Source organism: Rousettus aegyptiacus, unplaced genomic scaffold, assembly GCF_014176215.1.
Source record: "Rousettus aegyptiacus isolate mRouAeg1 unplaced genomic scaffold, mRouAeg1.p scaffold_m13_p_2, whole genome shotgun sequence".
Lineage (NCBI taxonomy): Eukaryota > Metazoa > Chordata > Mammalia > Chiroptera > Pteropodidae > Rousettus > Rousettus aegyptiacus.
In genome coordinates, this window is record NW_023416295.1 from 150,779,343 (window position 1) to 150,798,381 (window position 19,039).

The following is a 19,039-nucleotide window of genomic DNA, read 5'->3' on the forward strand; positions in this document are numbered from 1 at the left end:
GACCCTAGAGAATATTTCTCACTTAGATGAGCTTCTCTTTACTGTACTTTTTAAAAACTTTTGGTTATGTAACAAATACTAGAGAAAAACAGCGAGAACAGATAGATGAAGAAAATGTATCCATTAAAGCCGAATGTTGGTGTGCACAAGGATTGATGATTCAACTAACAGCTTAAGAGGTGTGTTGCTTTAACCTTTAGTGCTTCTGATATTAAGACCGCCTTGCTTAGTGGAAAGAACACAGGTTCTCTATTTATACTGTCTGAGATCAAATCTTGACTCTATCCCCTATAAGCATAGAAATTTATTCATAATTTATAATTTTAAAAATAATTCTTACCTTGGTTTCTTCATTGATAAACCGTAGCTAATACTATTATATACTGCATTGAGTTATAAGGAGGATGCTTAAGTCAGAGTATCAAAGTTAACTCATTACTCATCAACTTCTTGGCCTCTAGAGCACTTAACTATGAAATTGCCGCAGGAAGGAGCATGAATCAATGGATAACAATATTGCTGAAAGCTTACCTATGCTATAATGTATTTTGTTGAAAGTCTCATCATAATTTTAAGAATAAACATAGTATTGGTGATATGATTTGAATTAAAACCTTTCTGACATCAGAAACTGACTCTAAACAGTAGAAATTATGTAATTCAAATTGGTACAACTTGTTCCACACATAAATGGGGGGAGCAGCATACCGAAATTTCTTTTCCATTAATTTGACCAAAATAAGATTAAACTGAATTAATAAATTGTCATTCCACCTTTCCTTTCCTTTTTACACTCTTTTACATCAGGGTTTTTTGTCCATGTTTTAGAATTTTAATTCTGCTAGAAGCTATCTAGCAATGCTAGTCAACCAGATATCCTCATCTGATAGAGCATTTCTGGAAAAAATATACTATGAATAAGTGCACATATGTTATGCACAACTAAGCAGTGCTGTTTTATTTCTCTAAAATACTTTTTAAGTGATAAGACAAATACTTGTTCATTGTAAAAATTGTTCACACAGTAGAAGAGTAAGTGAAGTAAATTGCAACTACTGTCCTCCTCCAGCCATTTCCAACATTTTTGGGGGGCAATCTTCCAGAGCTTCCTCAATACATACATACATACATAAATAATTTTATATTGAACCATATAGATATTATATTATCAACATTGCTCCAAACTTTTAAATTTAACGACGCATTGTAGATATCTTATCATACCTGTCAATGCTGACCTAGCTCATTAATCAGTCATTAAGAATGACAGAAAAAATGTAGACTTTCAGGTTGATGTTAAAGTTCCTTTGGTTAGATAATATTTTAGGCAGTAGTTGATTCTGATTATTTAAATGGCTACCTAGAATCATAGCCATTTAAATATTCCATTATAATAAATTTGTCTTCTCTCTCTCTCTCTCTTTTTCTCTCCATCCATCTATCATCTATCATCTATCTATCTATATCACAATACTAAAAATGAGAAGAGGGTAATGGTACTGCAAATGAACTTGATAACAAATCATAAACACCAATCCTCCTCACCCTATTTTTGAATTTTTTACTGAGACACCAACCTATGTCTATACTTCTATCTTTCAATACCTTTTTATTTATTTCGGACCTCCTTGTGGGTGGATTGAAGGTTAGAAAAGGAAATGCTCCTTCATTCTACTTACTGAATAATATGTATTTTATTCTTTAGAAGATCATTCCTTACCCTTCTCCCAATTTGCATCCCACCTTTGCAGTCCATTATTTCCTTTCTCCTGTACTGTCAAGTACATCTTTCCTCCTACTTCTTTAACCAAGAAGGGATAGAACTGGTGCCTTCTTGGAAAGACTTTGGACTGAACTGAATTCTCTGTGTTGGTTTTAGAATTACCCTTGTTTTATATCTGTATTTTGAATTTTCTATTTAACGTAATCACAGTACCACTGACTATATAACTAAAGAAGTATTATTCATTCTTTATTTCTGGGTAATGATTGCTTTAGGAAATAAACCCAAGTGAGACCGCTCCTGGTGAGAACATGCTCTGGATTCCTTTGATTAATGGCGAAATCACTGTAGGCTAGTTTTTGAGACTTCTTGAACTGATGGATGTTTTTTTCATTTGAAAATGCTTGTGGGCGTGTGTAGGGGAGCAGCAGATGATGCTGGTATAATAACACAATCCTCAAACATTCTCGTAGTAATTGAGGTAATAACTAGCACAGGGGTCTAGTTTACATCCTCTATTTTAAATATTGGTCTCCTTGCCTATAATTCCTTAACAGTTTCATGTTTGCATTTCAATGAAACATTATTAAAGTGCACTTAAACCAGCCTTTTCTGGCTCATTTATAATTTATATTGTCTACCTATGCCATTAGCCTTTTGCTTCTATATAAAAGATATGTAATTTGTACATTCGATGGGTCAAGGAAGAAAAATGTACCTTGGAGCAGTCAAGTTCTAGATCACATTCTGTAAGAGAAACACATTTTTCTATCAATGCAGAAAGTCATCTTTTTGGTATATTCAGGGAAAGAAGCTAATAAGTTGCACAGTGAGCTGTGATTATTAGTTAACTGGTTCAGTATATTTACTCCTTAATCATTTCAAGTCAAGAGGTGGCTTCATCTTCAAGTAAGGGCTTGTCTCAGCCCTCTAAGGCTTTCTAGTGCTCCAAAGACCATGACTCTAAATTCGGTTATTAATTTAAAATTTCTCTTTAAATTTCACAAAATGCCTGATTTTTGTGAGATAAATGAAAACATTCTAAATAGCTTTCATATAGCAAACATCTTTTTTGAGTATTATATTTCCAAATGAACTGATAATTTTTTGCCATTAGGAAAGTAAATATTGTAAGACACCAAGAATCAATAAATTTGATCTAATGAAAGAATAAAATCAGGCTTTTGAAAAACTGAACTGGGCTCCAGGCTTCCCATGGGTATTTGGGGCATTTGTGCTGCTTGGTTTCATTCAGGACCCATGACTGGGCTTGCGCACACACTCAGGTAGCCACTCCCAGAACTACTGACTTGCACACTGTCTCCACTTGACCCTCATACTCCCTTGCGCTCAGCCAACTCCTATTCATCCTTCAAAACTCTTCCCAGTTGTGATTAGTGAGTTTTTTTACTTTATGTATGTTTAATTTTTGAATTACTTTTTCAGTGAGTGTGCATTACTTTTATAGTTAAAATGAGAAAAGGAATGGGAAAAAAGTAAAGCAAACAAACAAAAACTACCCCAAACCTTCTGCTTGGTTGTCTCCTCCCCTGGGTTAAGTTTTTCTCACCAGCTTCCAAATGCTCTTGCCCCGGTTCATATTTACTCATGCCCAATTTCTTCTTCCTGTGAACTCATACAGCCTCTTGATCATTTATTTTTGGCTTAGGTCTTATTTTAGGTAGTAATTACATGCTAACTTATCCATTTTTCTCATTCTAGATTGTAAACTCTGCAAGGGCATGACATAAAAACTCTCTAGATCCCCATCTCTCCTAGAACTTGACACATGATAGAAGCTCAGTAAATTCTTCTGAATGAGGAATGAAAGTGAAAGGAAGGTGGCCATCCTAAGATAGAAAAGGAAGATGAACGTAACTCAAGAGCCATGCACATTAATTTCCCGGTTCCTCTCCAGGCTCTCGGTAACATTGCTTACGATGCACCTGGTGGTTGAGCGCATTTCTTGCAACGCCCTCCCTGCGTCGCCTGGCCTGCGAGGCTGGGCTGCAGCAGAGGAGTGAGCCGTCAGCGGTTCCTTTCCTTTACCTGAGTGCAGTACTGTTTTTCTAGCCTCTGGCTCTCCTTTTGTTTCTGACAGGTGAGTGACACCACAGACACGATGGTACCATTGTAGTTCTCTTGGGAAGAGGTCCAGGACATCAAGGCAGTGGTTGAGCTTAAAACGTGGACACTCACATGTTGGGGCTTCTCAGTTAGTTCTTCAATCCACTCTCCTGAAGGACCTGAACATGTCAAAGGAGAGCACAAGGGATGTTTCACGCTGAGCTGGTTGAGATAAAAGATTCTAGTTTTAAAAGTCATATTGTTTTCTTTTGCCCTTACAAAGATATTTGAAGTGGCCAGACCGGCAGGCTTTACATCTTCTGCTTAGCTACTGAATTCCACTGACCTGAACAAGATCAGCAACAAAAACAGTTTTACTGACACACACAGGCTCCACTTCAATTGTTATGTGCATCTGAGATAATTCTGGTCAATTCTTCACCACAGAGAATTTACTTCTCTTTCAACAAAGAGTAGGTGTGGCAGTGTGGCATTTCATCAGTGTTTATAATTTCTTTGCTCTCAGGATCTTCAGGCTCTAGAAATAATTGCTTTGAAATTCAAATTAGCCTCTACTACAACTATGTGAAAATATTCAGATTTGCTAACAGCAGGATTGTGGAAGCAGAGTATGAATATATTAGAGAAGAAATGGGCAACAGGCTGGCTCCATTATGGAAGCTGGCTAAAACCTGGGTGTTAATTTGAGGGCATGATGGGTTCCTCATGATAAAATATCTCCATAGACGTGTCCACCTTTAGCTTTGTTCCACTAGGTTTCTAATGTAGTTATTAGCGCAGTGCCTGATCCATAGTAATGACTCAAGAAACATTAAGGTGAATGTTATCTACAAAAATTTTCAGTTGTAATGCAACTGTGCAGTATTCTTTTATTTGCTTAGGGAACATTTCTTGGTTCCTTCATAAAAAAGCTATATTCCTAGGGTGGAACACAGGAGAGGAAAAGGAGCATGTGGCTCTGCTGGGCACTATATTCTGAGGCTCACTGTAAATGGGATGAGGGAAATAACAACAATAAAAAATGATAATAATAATAATAACAATAATAATAATAGCAAAGAGATAAAGCACTCGTTATGTACCAGGCTCTATTTTAAGTTTATATGTGTTTACATATTTTAATTCTCTAACAAACCTATGAGATAAGTAGTAGTATCAATCTCACCTTCGATGAGGTTAACTGAGGCAGAGATAGGGTAAATAGAGCTAGGATTCACACACAGGAAGTCTAGTTCCAAAATCCATGCAGTAGTTCAATAAATATTTGCTGAATGTATAACAGAATTAATAAATAAGCAAGTAGTCTAACCCCAGCCTAGAATTTTATAATTTAGTATGAGAAGCAAGATGTACACAAATAAAATAAATCTAGAAAAATACCACACACATGTGTTTTGTGCTGTGAGCTATAAAATAGTAGAAATTCAGAAAAGAGAAGAGCCAGAATGACCAGAATTATTGAGGGAGTTTTTCTGGAAGCCATTAACACTTGCAGTGGATCTCAATTAGCAGACAAGGAAGTCTTTTGGTTAATGAAATATTTTTTGCCTCATGGAAAGAACTGAATAGTAAACTTTGTTCTCATTCTCAAGTGATATCATGTCAAAGATCTCCCATAATTGAAAGACATGCAAAGCAATTATGAATATTCTTTCTTCCCTTATCCATTGCCTTCTGTTTTTTTCTGCATGCCTAATGAATCTTTCAGGCCTTTTACAAGCGGTGACGTTTTTGGTTTCTTAAATAAAAATGTTATATGGGACATTTTCAACATTTTTAAGCTACTAGATAAACTGACCTCTTCGCTCTGCCCACCTTTCTGAAGGTGGTAAATATATGGTGGTCAGCTATTTTGACAAGCAATTTTTATCCATCACCTTTCTGCTGATCAGAGGCACATTTAACTGCTAGTAAGTTAAGTAACTGATTTTTGGCCTCTAAACTTCTAGTAAAGTTAGTCAGATTAGCTACTAATGTTACAGATATGCACTGTTTGTGCTTTTAGAGACTACTTATTGCTATGTGATTACTGTTTATGAAATCAGGAAAAGCCCGTTAAAGACTTGACAGTGGGGCTTTTAGGATGCTTCGTCTTCTTGTGCCAATTTTATACAGAGTACCCAGATTTTACTACACTCAGTCTTTCTTTTGAGCTCTCTAAGCTCAATACCTTATTGAGGCTTTTCACACAGGCCAACAATATCAATTTTTATTACAATATCAAACAAAAGTCGTATTTCCCAAACTGTGCGTTCATGTCCTTGGAGAGTTTGTTGTGGCTATTGTGAAAGGTTAGCTTACTAACTCTGCAATTATACAATAATAAAAAAGAAATCCTTAAGTTAAATGTCTAAGTAGACTTGCAACTATTAAACATACACATACTCTTCTACTGTCAAAATTTCATGGATTTGGGACTCTCCTGATCTAGAAGAATTCTCAGGGTCTCTAAAGTTTGATGAATAATTGATGCTTGAGCATCATTAATCTCATGAGTTCCATTGCTCTAGCTTCCCTGTAAGTACAAAATAGTCTCTTTGGTACTTACTGATATAAAAACTGATTGATTTTGCTGACTGACTTTTTCGAGTTTCACAAGATCCTGAGGAACTAAAGGTTGTCACAGATAATTTATATTTCCCAGGTTCCTTCAGTTCTGCAACAAATTCATGTGCTTCTTCATCCACTGTCAAATATTCAGTAAAATTTTCTAAATCATAGATATATAAAAAAAGAGAATATACATGAATTGATAACTGGAAAGCTTTTGACTATAGACAAGTCAATTAATAAAAAAAAAGTATTTTTAAATATTATATCCTTCCTTTGTCAAATTCAATTATACCTCTAAACTAAAGGTACTATAAATAAATGATAATTAAGAATGCAAATTGATTTTCAGAATACTCTTAAATGACCCAACAAAATCAGAGGTAAAATATTTGGAAAAGGAAGCAATAATTGATGTTCTCATCTGGATGTAAGGGACAAAAATAACCAGCAGCAAACATTCTGTAAGTTCATGGTGGTAGCATTAAATACCCCAAAATGCCTTAATAGTATTGCATTATTTCTAGTTAGGAATAATTACTCTGGATGTTTTTTCCTGATGCTTGTATATTTTTTCTTTATCTGTTTGCTTCCAGGACTTTTAAAAGTAAAAATTACTTTTACGTTGTTTCAAAGTCCATCTCCTGCTCCTTATTACTTCATTTAAAGGTATTATCATCAGTTGGAGAATATAATAACCTTCAACAGAAAACACTGCAATCACATAAAAGCATGATTGAAACTTCATGGAAATAAGCATTAAAAAAAAATTGAGTTACATTGAGGAGCAGAAAAATAAAAGCCAGATTAAGAAAAAAATAATAATACAAATAATCCCAGGCAAATGTTAAGACTTTTGATTCAAATAATTGAAAATAATAAAGGATTTCAATTTTATATAATATTTGGGTATTACTAGTCTATTATCCAGTGTACAGTAACCCACAGATTTTGTGTCATTCTACTAAATAAAATAAGAGCAAAAACAATATGTCATATCTGAGACTACATGACCCTAATATCCTACGCTGAAAATAAAGCTGTCATTAATTGTAAATTTTGATAACTTGACAACTTTACCACCCAAACTATTATACTGGAAAGTTTAAAATGAAGTATGTTTTATAAAGACGAAACAAACAACAAATAACAAAAAATCTACCAAACAATCCAGATATGATTCATAACCCAAATTTACTGACTGTGATGGTCTTGCTTTTTATAAATTAGTGAACTAAAATGTAAAAAATGACTCCCACATGCTGAATAACTGAATACAATATAGTAGCTATAATGTATATACCAATTGCTATGTATTTTCTGTTTTATTGCTAGGTCCACATGGAAAAAATATAAGTGATGTTATTTCCAGAGAAGCACACTAAGGAACATAAGAGTAGCTAGAATAGCAAGAAATAGGCTTTATTCTCTTGGGAAAGTAGCCATTTTATCAGAAAGATTCTTTTGCTGCATGCTTCATAGATTTATGGAAACAGAAAATTTCTGCAGGGTATTTTGTAATTTGTGATGGTTAGACTTTTATTTAAAAATCTTTCAAAATATGAGGTTTTCCTCAGTAACCTGGGGTACATGAAGTGCTGGGCGGTGAAATGTTTAGTTGCCAGTACTTGCAACTTATAAACGACTCAAACCTGCAGCTTCTGATCCAATCTATTCATTTTATTTTCTAGTCACAGTTCACATTGGATACTTGATTAAATCCTTCCCTTTCTTTACCAGTTTTTTTTCTTTTTTAGATATAAACTGTCTTCCATGAGTCTTTCTTCCTAAATTTAAATTTTAAATCGTTTCAATCTCATTTTCTTTGATTATATCATTTATTTCCTTTGATTTCCTATTGCTTTACCTTCTCTTTCTATGTGTATATGGAACCCATCAAAGGCAGTGGGTGGTTTTGGTGGTAACCAACTCAAAATCATTTGCACAGGGAAAAAAGACAAAGAGTCTGAAGTTGACTTCTCCGTTTCACTGAGTGTGCTGTTATTTTCATATCCTATGGGCAGTACACTGACAAATTCATCTTCACTTTCAGGAGCTGCAGATGCACTATCCCACCAATATGGCTGGGATGTAGTTTCGTAGTCACTACTGTTAAAATCATGCCAACCAGACGAAATGTTGCCAGAGGGAATTTCGGGAGTTTCATCTGTAAAATGGAAGAGTTTGTCTTTTCCTGCTGTATCTTGTGATCTCACGAACGATTCCTCTGGAAAACTGCCACTCTGTTCTTCCCAATTGTTTTTGTTCAAGTTTACAATACGAACTGAGATATTTCGAGGTGGATAAGGGGCTGTAAGAGAGAGAATTTTTATTTTCAAGTAATTTATAACTCTATTATAGTGAATAACTAATCTATTGAATCAAATGCATGAGATATTTTACAAAATAGAGTTTAGTTTGACTTCTATATTTCTATGTTTTAATTTACATCAAGAACAACTGTGGTTTCAAGTACATGTACATTTAAGATTTTGTGCATGATGTGTACATATTCGTCTGTCACCAGTCACAGTTCATACACATTAACTTGTGATAGTATGTTTGTCCAAGTGGTAATTTAACCACTTCCAAGGCAGAATTCTGTGAATATTCTTCTGCTTATCACAATCTCCTTTTTTAAAAACTGAGTCTCTGTCACTGGATATTTCTTACAAAAAAAAAAAGTGTAATTATGTACAGTGTACTGATAGCTACCAAGACAAAAGAACTCCCTGTGACACAGTTGTACTTAGGAGGATTGTATATATGAGTTCGTTTAGAAATATTAACACACATGTTGGGAATATGACTTTACTCCTCATCTCTCTAAAATGAAACATATGAGTACAGAATGAGTCTATGAATTATGGAAATTTACTTTTCTAGAGATCGAAAATTTTGAAAGCACACTGCATGGTCTCCACCAATAACAGTTCTCACTTATCCTTCAAACAGCATCTCAAATATCACCTCTTCTATGAACTTCCAATAAAAATTAATCTCTCCTTCATTTGTGTTATTATATAACTTTGTACCTCTTTAATAATAGTTATCATATTCTGCCTCATATTACTGCCATCTGTATACTACTTCTACCATTTTTAAGGAGAGGAAAGCTGTCTCACTAGTCTCTGTCTTCCTCTTTCTCAACATTTAAAACAATTCCCAGATAAAAGGTGCTCAATTAATGTTTCTTTGCTTGAATTGAGTAATGAAAAATACAAATAGAATCTTAGATGTTGACACAAGGTGAATTACAGTTTCCTCGTTTTGGCCTAATTAATGAGAATCATGATAACTTAGAATTTCATATTGGAAGGGTCTCAGAAATTATCTAATATAACCCATTTCCAATGTTCAAACAAATGGCATCTCCATCATTTCTATTGAGTATAGGCATATTAGGCACAGACAATTATGTTGTCTAATTATATTAGACACATATTATTATTGGTAATAGATATTTTACACATCCATCCTTCCATCCACTATCCATCCATCCATCCATCCATCCATCCATCTAATAATAATACTTCATGTTAGTGATGTTACTAAAATTAAGCACTGCAAGTTTTATTTAAATCTGATTTCCCATATTTTCCTTCAATAATCTAGAAATCTGTACTGGAACATCTTCCATTTGTTTTTCTGATATATGGGCATATAAAATAATTGATGTTTACTTGATCCAGTTAAGTTATTTAATTCTAACTTTTGGTAGTATCACATACATTTTATTTAAAGATTATAAATCTATGATTGCATTGACATATTTTAGATTTTTTATTTGACTATTTTGTTCGGTTGCTTTTACATTAATAGAAATTTTGTTTTAGGTTATTAAAATATTTTTTTCTTTCTTAACTCTGTAATAGAATTTTTCTTAGAATGATACAAAACTATGTGTATGTATGTATATATTTATATATATATATATAACATATAATTTAATTACTTTTTTTACTAAATTTGATTCTTCTGAGGACTTACCAGTTCTATGGTGTTTGGGTTCATGACTGACACCACTATACTCCACGAGAGTACTTTTATTAAAAGTTGCTTCAGACACCAGCTGAAAGGTGATATTACTATAACATATTCCTGGCAACCAGTGATTAAATACTGTTTTTCCCTTAAAAAAATCTGAGAAGAGAAAAATTGATTATATTAAAATTTTGGTTTTCTAAATGACACATACTTCTAGGAAGTCCTAAACAATATGATTAAATATCAATAAAATAATATTTCTTCAACTTCTGGCATGGACAGGAATTTAAAAAGTGTAAGGCTAGAGATGAAAATTTGGATCTTTAGACTATAGTCTTGAAAGGCTTTTTCTACAAAAATTGAATATGACTGGAGTTAAAATTTTATTACAGGAACATTTGGTGTTTTAAGTGGAGAAGACCATATACAGAAATTGTAAAGATTAGGTTTATGTTAGCCATTTACTTCAAGATAGAAACTCAAGGTATTTGCCGCTTTATGATTCAGAAAAAATAATTTTACGAGGAATGTTTTCCCTAGGCTCACTTGTAAAAATTAACCTGTTTTAAAAGGAGGATAGTTTATCTGACAGGTGTCAGACAGAACCTGCTCAAAAAAAGATCAAAAATTGGATTTCATTTGGAAAACATGAAAGAAAATAATAAATTTAGAAATTCAACCCAGGTTAGAAAATGAGAGAAAAAAATTAAAAGTATCGTTTATTGAATTAAAAGCCAAAAATAATTTTTGAAATTAATTTTAAAAGATATTAATTCACTTATTTAAAAATGCATGGCTTTTAACTCAATAAAAGTTCTAGTGATTGCTTTTCAATTATTCATGAACTTGTATTTATATGTGATCAATAAGCAAATAAAAACCTACTTATTAAATTATTTTCATTAAAAATAAAGAATACAGTAATTTGTAGAGTATGTTTATGTTTATTTAAATGTTCTAAAATTTAAATAAACTGTAAAATACACTGCATATGTTTTAAACTGTCTCACAAAAAAAAGAAAGAAAAAATCTGTGAAGAAAAGGAATTTGTAAAAGCAACAGCTCAAAGTGACATTTTTCTGGATATCACGCCCTATGTACTTGAGTATGCATTCTCCACCTTATCAATACATGTTTCCAGTTAACCAATCAAATCTGACACCATCATCTAAGCCCCCTGCAGAGAAACGTTACAGTGTTGGGTACTGAGAGTATTTTAAGTTCCTCCATTGTAATTCACTCCAAGTGAAGCTGAATGCCCTCTCTCCTTCCTTTTCCTTTCTACCTTCTTCTATCACCCCTGAACCCACTGCAGTCTACGCAGAGAAGCTGACCTGGTTCTTTTGAAATTATTAATTCCCCTGAGCTCTCTTTCTTTCTCCTCCTCATGGATTCCCTGTCAAGCCAGTAAAAACAGTGAAGCCAATTGTTATATATTAGCGCATTTAGCTGATCATGCAGATAAATATATACAAAGGAACCAAAAGGCATTGTCTTTTGTATTTGAGAATAATCTTGGACCATCTCCAAGCACTTTGTGAAATGCATCTCTCTTGCTTCCCAGTTCTAAAAATGTCCTTTTAACACACTCAGAAAAAAAAAAGGGGGGTTAGGTGAAGTGCTTCTAAAAGTTTGAATTTATTTCCTGCACCAGACATATTACTTTTAGCAAGAATAACACGTAAGTGACAATAATTTGAGCATTTCTTGCTTATGCATGGCACGTGACTTTAAACTAATGAACTAGATATTATAAGACTCCTTATAACAAGATTTTCATGAATTAACAACTATTTTTAATAGTTTATTTATGATCAAACAATGAAGTATAAGTACCCTTTAGAGCAAAAATCAGGTAATAAATTAAAGTTAGTCATCATTTATTTGATCTTCTTTTTGCTTCTTACCTTTATATAACATTGTCCGGAAGTCTTTACCTTCCCAATAGCTTATGTTTACTCTTGTGAAAACATTATGTTTTTCTGGATAATGAATTTCAAACAATACTCCTGTTTCAGGAGAAGGTTTATAGTCATATATTGAAACACTGGTTACGGGTAGAGGTTCTGCAGAAAGAAAGTAAAGGAAGAAAAGGAAAATAGGGCAAAAAGAAGAAAAGTTATTATCCATACTTGGAAGTACCAAGAATTACAATGATCAGAACTTTACACATTTTTTTTTTTTATAATTGAGCATTAGATTCTTTAGTCCTCATGAGTTGAGCATTCTTAGCAGTAATTAATAAAGTAAATTTTATATGGTGTTTTCTGCCTTTCAAAGAACTTTTGTATATATTTTTCCATTTGTTTTTTGCAACAACCCTGAGATCTAGGGAAAGCAAAAATAATAATTCAGAGACTTTAAATTACTTGTCAAAGGTAATTTAACAAGTACATGGCAGTCTATATCTTTAGGATACTAGTTCATTGTTCTTTTCCCTAAGCCAATAAAATTTAATACTAATAATAGACCAGTAACAGAAAATACATTTTGGTTCTGACCAAGAGTAAAATGTTTATGTAATCATTTATTTCTTTGTGTGAACTTAGTACTTATTTTTCTGTATTGAGTATAAGATTGCAAACCATTCTGCTCTGCGTTTATCAAAGTATTCTTTCTACAGAAGTTTAAAAAATGTTTATTTCTATTTTGCTTAATGTGAATTCATTTTTTAAAAAACTGTGATGTATGTCTGTATCTCTCCCACATCCCATCCTTCAGCAAAATTCTAGTAAAATGACAGAATTCCCCCACCTTTTATAGGAACTATTAGATAAGTTTTACTTACATTTATTTTAGTCAAGAAAAATTTTTAAATAATTTGGTTTAGAATCAATTATTCTATTACAGAAAAAAAGTTTTAGAATAGAGAGGATTCTTGGAGAGGATATAGACTAAATGAAAGCAATGTCTTAATTTAAATTTTATACTTTAAAATTTTAGTTTCAATAACATAGGAGGCCAAAATTTGACTTAGTTCATTCCATAAATAATTTTCTGGTACTTAATTTGTCTCTGTATGTAGTTAAATATCTTTCATTTTGTTCCTCAGGATCTTAACCTATTTTTGTTTTTGTTTTTGATTGAAGAGATCCAGGAAGTATTGAAGCTATGATTTTTCCTGGAATTTTCCTTAAAAACATCTATAAAAAGTTAGGGAGGCTTTTAGATTGCAGAATATATTGTGATCCTGTCTCTGTAGACTATGTACTACATTCTCTGTTAAAATGTTTCTATTGTATTTTTGTCTCCATCATTGGCCTTCCTACTTAAAGGTAGCAGTTACAGAGTGAGTTCATTTAGGTGTCACATAAACAAACAAACCAACAACCTCTGAAGACTGAGTATTTGTCACTGATTAATCCCACAGAAGTTTTTTTCCACTGAAGGTCTTTCTTTCAACCCAGTCTAATTTCTAACCCAGGAAATCTTCCTAATCTAGCTATTGACTCTAGATCTAAGAGAAACAAAATGACAGCTAACAACAAAAAAGCTACAGAGCAGAAACTCTTCTATTGCCGCAGTCCAGTTTTATATCCTCACCAGGGTTCTGTCTACTGAACAGAGAGATGTTAGAGGTCCACTCAACCTTTCATGCCCTGAGACATGAAGTCTGTACATCAAAGCCACAGTCAAACTTTGAAATTCAAGAGATACATGAGAATCAGAGCACAGGTATTTTACTTTGTGATTTGTTTTGCTGCTACAAGTCACTTAAATTTTAAACTAAGAGAATTTTTAAAATGCCCACTTACATGTTTGCTTCATATATTTCCCTTAGTTTTAATACAAGTGACACAGGCTAGCTGCAAATTCTGAAGTCCAAGCCAAGGCATTACTGAAGCATATTCAACTCAAATATTATTGTTTGCAATACAACTCAAATGCATTCTCTAAAAATATTTTACTATATATTCATTTATTTCCCTCATTACTATTTCTTTTTAGAAATTAATAATGTGCCCTAAGCCAAAGCTGTTATTACTTGTGTGCTTTTCAGCGAAGACAAGGTTAAATCTTGATCTAATTTATTACTTTTTCTGCCAGCCACCCGATTATAATCCCATCTCTTATTTTAGGAACCAGGCTAAACTAGACAAAGAAATGGAGTTGTTAGAAAATGTAATTTATTTTTATCTTTATTTATTATTTTTTTTATTTTTAGATCTTTTTGTTTCTCAAAAAATTAAGCGTTGAAAATATAGTTAAAACTTCCTCATGTAACTTACTCAGATCCTATTTGTTTCCTACCATAACCGGAGGAAAATTATTATTTTGAATTTAGTGTTTATTTTCCCATGTATGGTTTTTACTTTTATATTTGTTTGTGTCTGACAATCATATGAAATGTTATTTTACATGTTTTAAAATATTATGTTAATGGTATCACATTATAGATATCATTCTGCAGTTTACTATTATCACCTAACATTACATTTGAGATTTGTTATTTTGTTCCAATTATCCCTGCAAACTTTGTTTTAGCGTTCATTTTACAACTATAAAAACAATTAATCTGCTATTCTTTTGTTAGATAGGTTGTCTTTAATGATTCATTTTTGCAAATAATGCTGCAATAAAGATTTTGGAACATGTTTCCTAAGACTGGAAATCCTGGATAATAAGGTATGCACATCTTTATCTGTATGAGATACTGTCAAATGTGTTCTAACTTTATGTCATATCTATCAGTAATATATCATAGATCCTCTTTCTCCATATTCTTTTCCAACAGTTGCTTGTATCAGCCTTTTTAATTTTTGCTGCTCTGTGGAGTGCGAAATTTTGTCTCTGCTTTATTTTCCTGTTCATGAAGGAGGTTGATTATTTTTTTGTATCTTATTTATCATTCAGCTTTCCTTGTCATTAAATTGATTCTGTTGCCTTTTTCTTGGGTTCTTTTTCCATAATCTCCTGCTGATTTGTTGTGCAAACTGTCATATGCCACATTCTCATTATCATTTTTTTATTATGTCCTGTGCCTTCCTTCTCGATTCACCTTTCTTCTTGTTGAAAAACACCATTTAACAGTTATTTAAGTTAGAATATGGGGGTTAAATTATACTAGGTTTTGTATACTAGAAAATTTCTTTATTTTATCTTTATTCTTGATGTAGTTCAGCTGGGAATGAAATTCTAAGTGGACAGATTTCCCCTCAGTACTTTGAAGACACCAGTTCATTGTCTTCTTGCACCAATTACTGTGGAACAGAAAACGTGTGTCAGTCTAATAGTTATTTCTTTGTAGATACTATGCTTTTTTCTTTTGTTAACTTTTAAGTTTTTTATTTTTATTTATCCTTGATAATTTGCAGTTTCACCATCTCAAATCTAGTTGTCGTCTTATTTTTGAATTGCCCTAATAGGTACTTGGAATGCTTTGTCAATTTATGGGTTCACATCATTCTTCAAGTCATGGACATTCTTATAATCATCTCTTCAAATACTGCATCCATCAAATCCTCCATTCTCTTTTTCCTGAACTCTTAACCATCTTAGAATTTCTCCTACCTCCAGACTTGTGAATTGTCTCAGTGTGCTAAAGTATGGAGCAATTGCACTATATTGTCTTTAAATTTACTAAGCGTGTTTAACAATTACCAGTGTAGAATTTACCCATTTATTCAAGTTTTTCAATGAGTTAATGTTGTTATTTGTTTTACATTCAGAATATTTTATTTTTTAAATCGAGATCAATTAGTTAACTTTAAATTTAATTAAATTAATTTTATCTAGTTTAGCCTATTAAAATATTAAATTAATTCAAATGATTCTATTTTTCATTTCTAAAAAAACTAAATTTATTTACTTTATTCTATATGCCAATTTTTATTTTGTTATTCCTTTATCTTTTTTATGAATATAATTCCTATATTCATCACTTTGAATATCATTAACATACTACAAATTTTTTAGACTCCTATATAAAATGTAACCTAAAATGATAGAATTATGGGTTTTATGTTTATCTTTTTTTCGGCGTAGATTTCTTTGTGTGTTTGAAATACAGACCCTAGGCTGGGTTTATGTTTCCTCATCTCATTTCTTTCTTATTCTTGCTGTTTTAAGGCAGTTTAGCCATTGCCTCCTTTCAGGTCCCCAGAACTCCCGTTCTAGAACCAGAGCATATAACATTATTTGGAGGTTTTGCTATAATGGATGATACAGTGGCTATTAGAAATTCATTCCCTGTTGCTTGGAAAAAAAGAATATACAGATGTCAAATTATAATGTACACCTGAAAATTATGTCATTGTATTAACCAATGTTACCCCAAAAATTTAATTTAAAAAAAAAAAAAAGAAAAAAAAATGTATCCCCTGAGTCTGAGGATAACTAAGCTTAGTCTTTGACAGTAAGACTGAATATGTGCTCCCTGCATCCCCAGGTTCCCATATTAGCTTTTTTTTCACAGACAGGAAGAATCTTTGCTCCAAGCAGAGAGCCTGGCTCTGTGCCCTATCTTTTTAGAGCATTTCAATCCTTCTTGCTCTAGTGGGGCCCAGACACAGAGTTCAGAGACCCCATGACTTCAACTCACTTCCCCACTTTGAGTGTCTGTTTTGTTTCTGATTCACAGAGACAACTATCATACTTTTGAACCTCACAATGTACTTCTGGTTTTCTTTTTGCTTTGTCATAGGAGAAAAGCAGGAATTCGCTGCATCATTTTTACTAGAAATCTTAACATTAAATTCTCATTTTTTTCTTTTAATAACAAATTTTAAAAGGACATTTAATATGATCATTTTTTCCCCTCATTAGGTGTCCACTATGATGAAAACTGATATTCAAATTGAAGAATATTTTATGTTCCTTAACTACCTTTGAACCACTCATAATAGATTATAAATGAGGAGTTTTTAAAAGTTTTGGCTACTATGACTGCCTCAAACAGGAGATGAAGAAACAAAAGTAAATGTGAAGTAATTATTGCTTAAATAAAGCAGAGGTAGCCCTGTACCTGTTAACAACTGCTTAGTGCTAAGAGGTGCTTCCTCTTTCTAAGATTGCTCTGTTTCGATGGACTAAAACTAAGAAGCCACTGGGTCGGTGATCAGTAACCTCTGCTTTTCACGTGACCAATCTAAGAATGTGTCTCTTCTGACACCACCCTCTTGAGAGAGAGGAACTTGGGTTTAGACCCTCTCATCTGATTGCCGGAATAGGGAAGTGGGACCAATCCTGGGGCCTGGGCCAGAGCTTCCGCCTTGTGTTTAGATGATGATTTGAAACAGGACCTGGTACCTTATCTATACGCAAGCAGGCCACTGAGGTGAGCTGGCAGCAGCAGATACCCATGGCCCATGGAGAGTGGTTACCATCATACTCACTACCTTAGTTCAAGACTTCATCATTCCTTTTCTGAAATACTTTGACAGTTTCCTAAATTATTCTTCCTGCTTCTACTCTCACCTTAATTTTTCTTGTTTGTGTCTGCTTAAACTTCTTAGCCTGGAGACTACCAAATACTCTCACTTTTATCAGAATCAGTCTTAACCCAGTCACCTTCACCTCACCGACTTTTCCTTGCCCAATCTGTTTTGATTCTCCTTTGCTCCCAAACCTTTGAGTAATTTTTTTATTGCTTATAATTATTTATCTTATACTAGGTGTTACACACTTTGTTAAGGAGTTTAATCTTTTTACATTATTTTACAGAAATATTTACTTTTTTTTTTATAGCATCCTCTATTAAATCAGCAAACTATAATCTGCAAACCAGATCTGGCCTGCTACTTGTTTTTGCATGACTTGTGAGCTGAGAATGGCTTTTCCTTTTCAAATGCTGGACAAAAATTAATAGAAGAATAATATTTCATGACACATGAAAATGACGTGAAATTCAAATTTTAGTGTCTTTAAAATTTTATTAGAACATGGCAATGCTTGTTTGTTTGTGTCTATGGCTACTTTTGTGTTGCATCAGCAGAGTTGAGTAGTTGCAACATACACTGGTTGGCCCACAAGGTACAAAATACTTATTATGTAGGCCTTTACGGAAGAAGTTTTCTAACCCCTGGAATAGACTATAGATTTAAAAAGCTATGATTTAGAGAAAGTAATAACCTGCCCAAGGCTACATTATGATTTCCAGATTTCTTTGGCCCTAAAGTTTATGCTTTAAATCATTACTCAAAACACCTGCTTGGTAATTTGTCTATTCTAATGCTGGATTCACAATCCTGTGGCTTGTAGCTCTGTTACCAGAAGAAAATTTTTCCCAATCAAATCATATTATGTCATTTCTTTGTATAAGACCTGACATCATTCTTTACCACTTATAGATTAAGGTCTAAATTCTTTCGTAAAGTATTCAAGGTTCTTACCAACACTTCTAGCCACATTTCCTGGTATTTTCTGGACCTATAATGTCTGCAGTCTTATCTCATAAGTGTGTCATGCTGTGTACATCTCTATTCTTTGCACATCTGATTCCCTTTGATAGTGAGTATAACATTTTCCATTATTTGGCAAATTTTCATAAACTTTACAATTACTTTCTTTTCTATGGAGTCTGCCTGGTGTTCCCTAGCACTCCCTCTTATGCAGCTCTCGTATAACATTTATTATGCTTCTATAATGACTACTATAATGCTTCTATAATGTTTGTCTTTTCCACTTTTGTATACCACCTTCTGGTATGGATATTTTTATTTATCTTAATTTCTCCGGGACCTAGCACGTGGC

The 19,039-nt window shown here is 33.0% G+C and overlaps 1 protein-coding gene across 2 annotated transcripts in view; it reads right to left on the minus strand.

Moving 5' to 3' along the window:
* Positions 1-19,039, minus strand: part of PTPRO (protein tyrosine phosphatase receptor type O) — a 184,283-nt gene that overhangs the window by 60,986 nt on the left and 104,258 nt on the right. For both annotated transcript variants that reach the window (XM_016140557.2, XM_016140556.2), the window contains exons 3-7: positions 12,256-12,414; positions 10,352-10,504; positions 8,229-8,672; positions 6,360-6,521; positions 3,773-3,969 (exon numbers count right to left, since the gene is read on the minus strand). In XM_016140557.2, the coding sequence (XP_015996043.2) occupies positions 3,773-3,969; positions 6,360-6,521; positions 8,229-8,672; positions 10,352-10,504; positions 12,256-12,414 (1,115 nt within the window). The remainder of the gene's footprint in view (positions 1-3,772; positions 3,970-6,359; positions 6,522-8,228; positions 8,673-10,351; positions 10,505-12,255; positions 12,415-19,039) is intronic.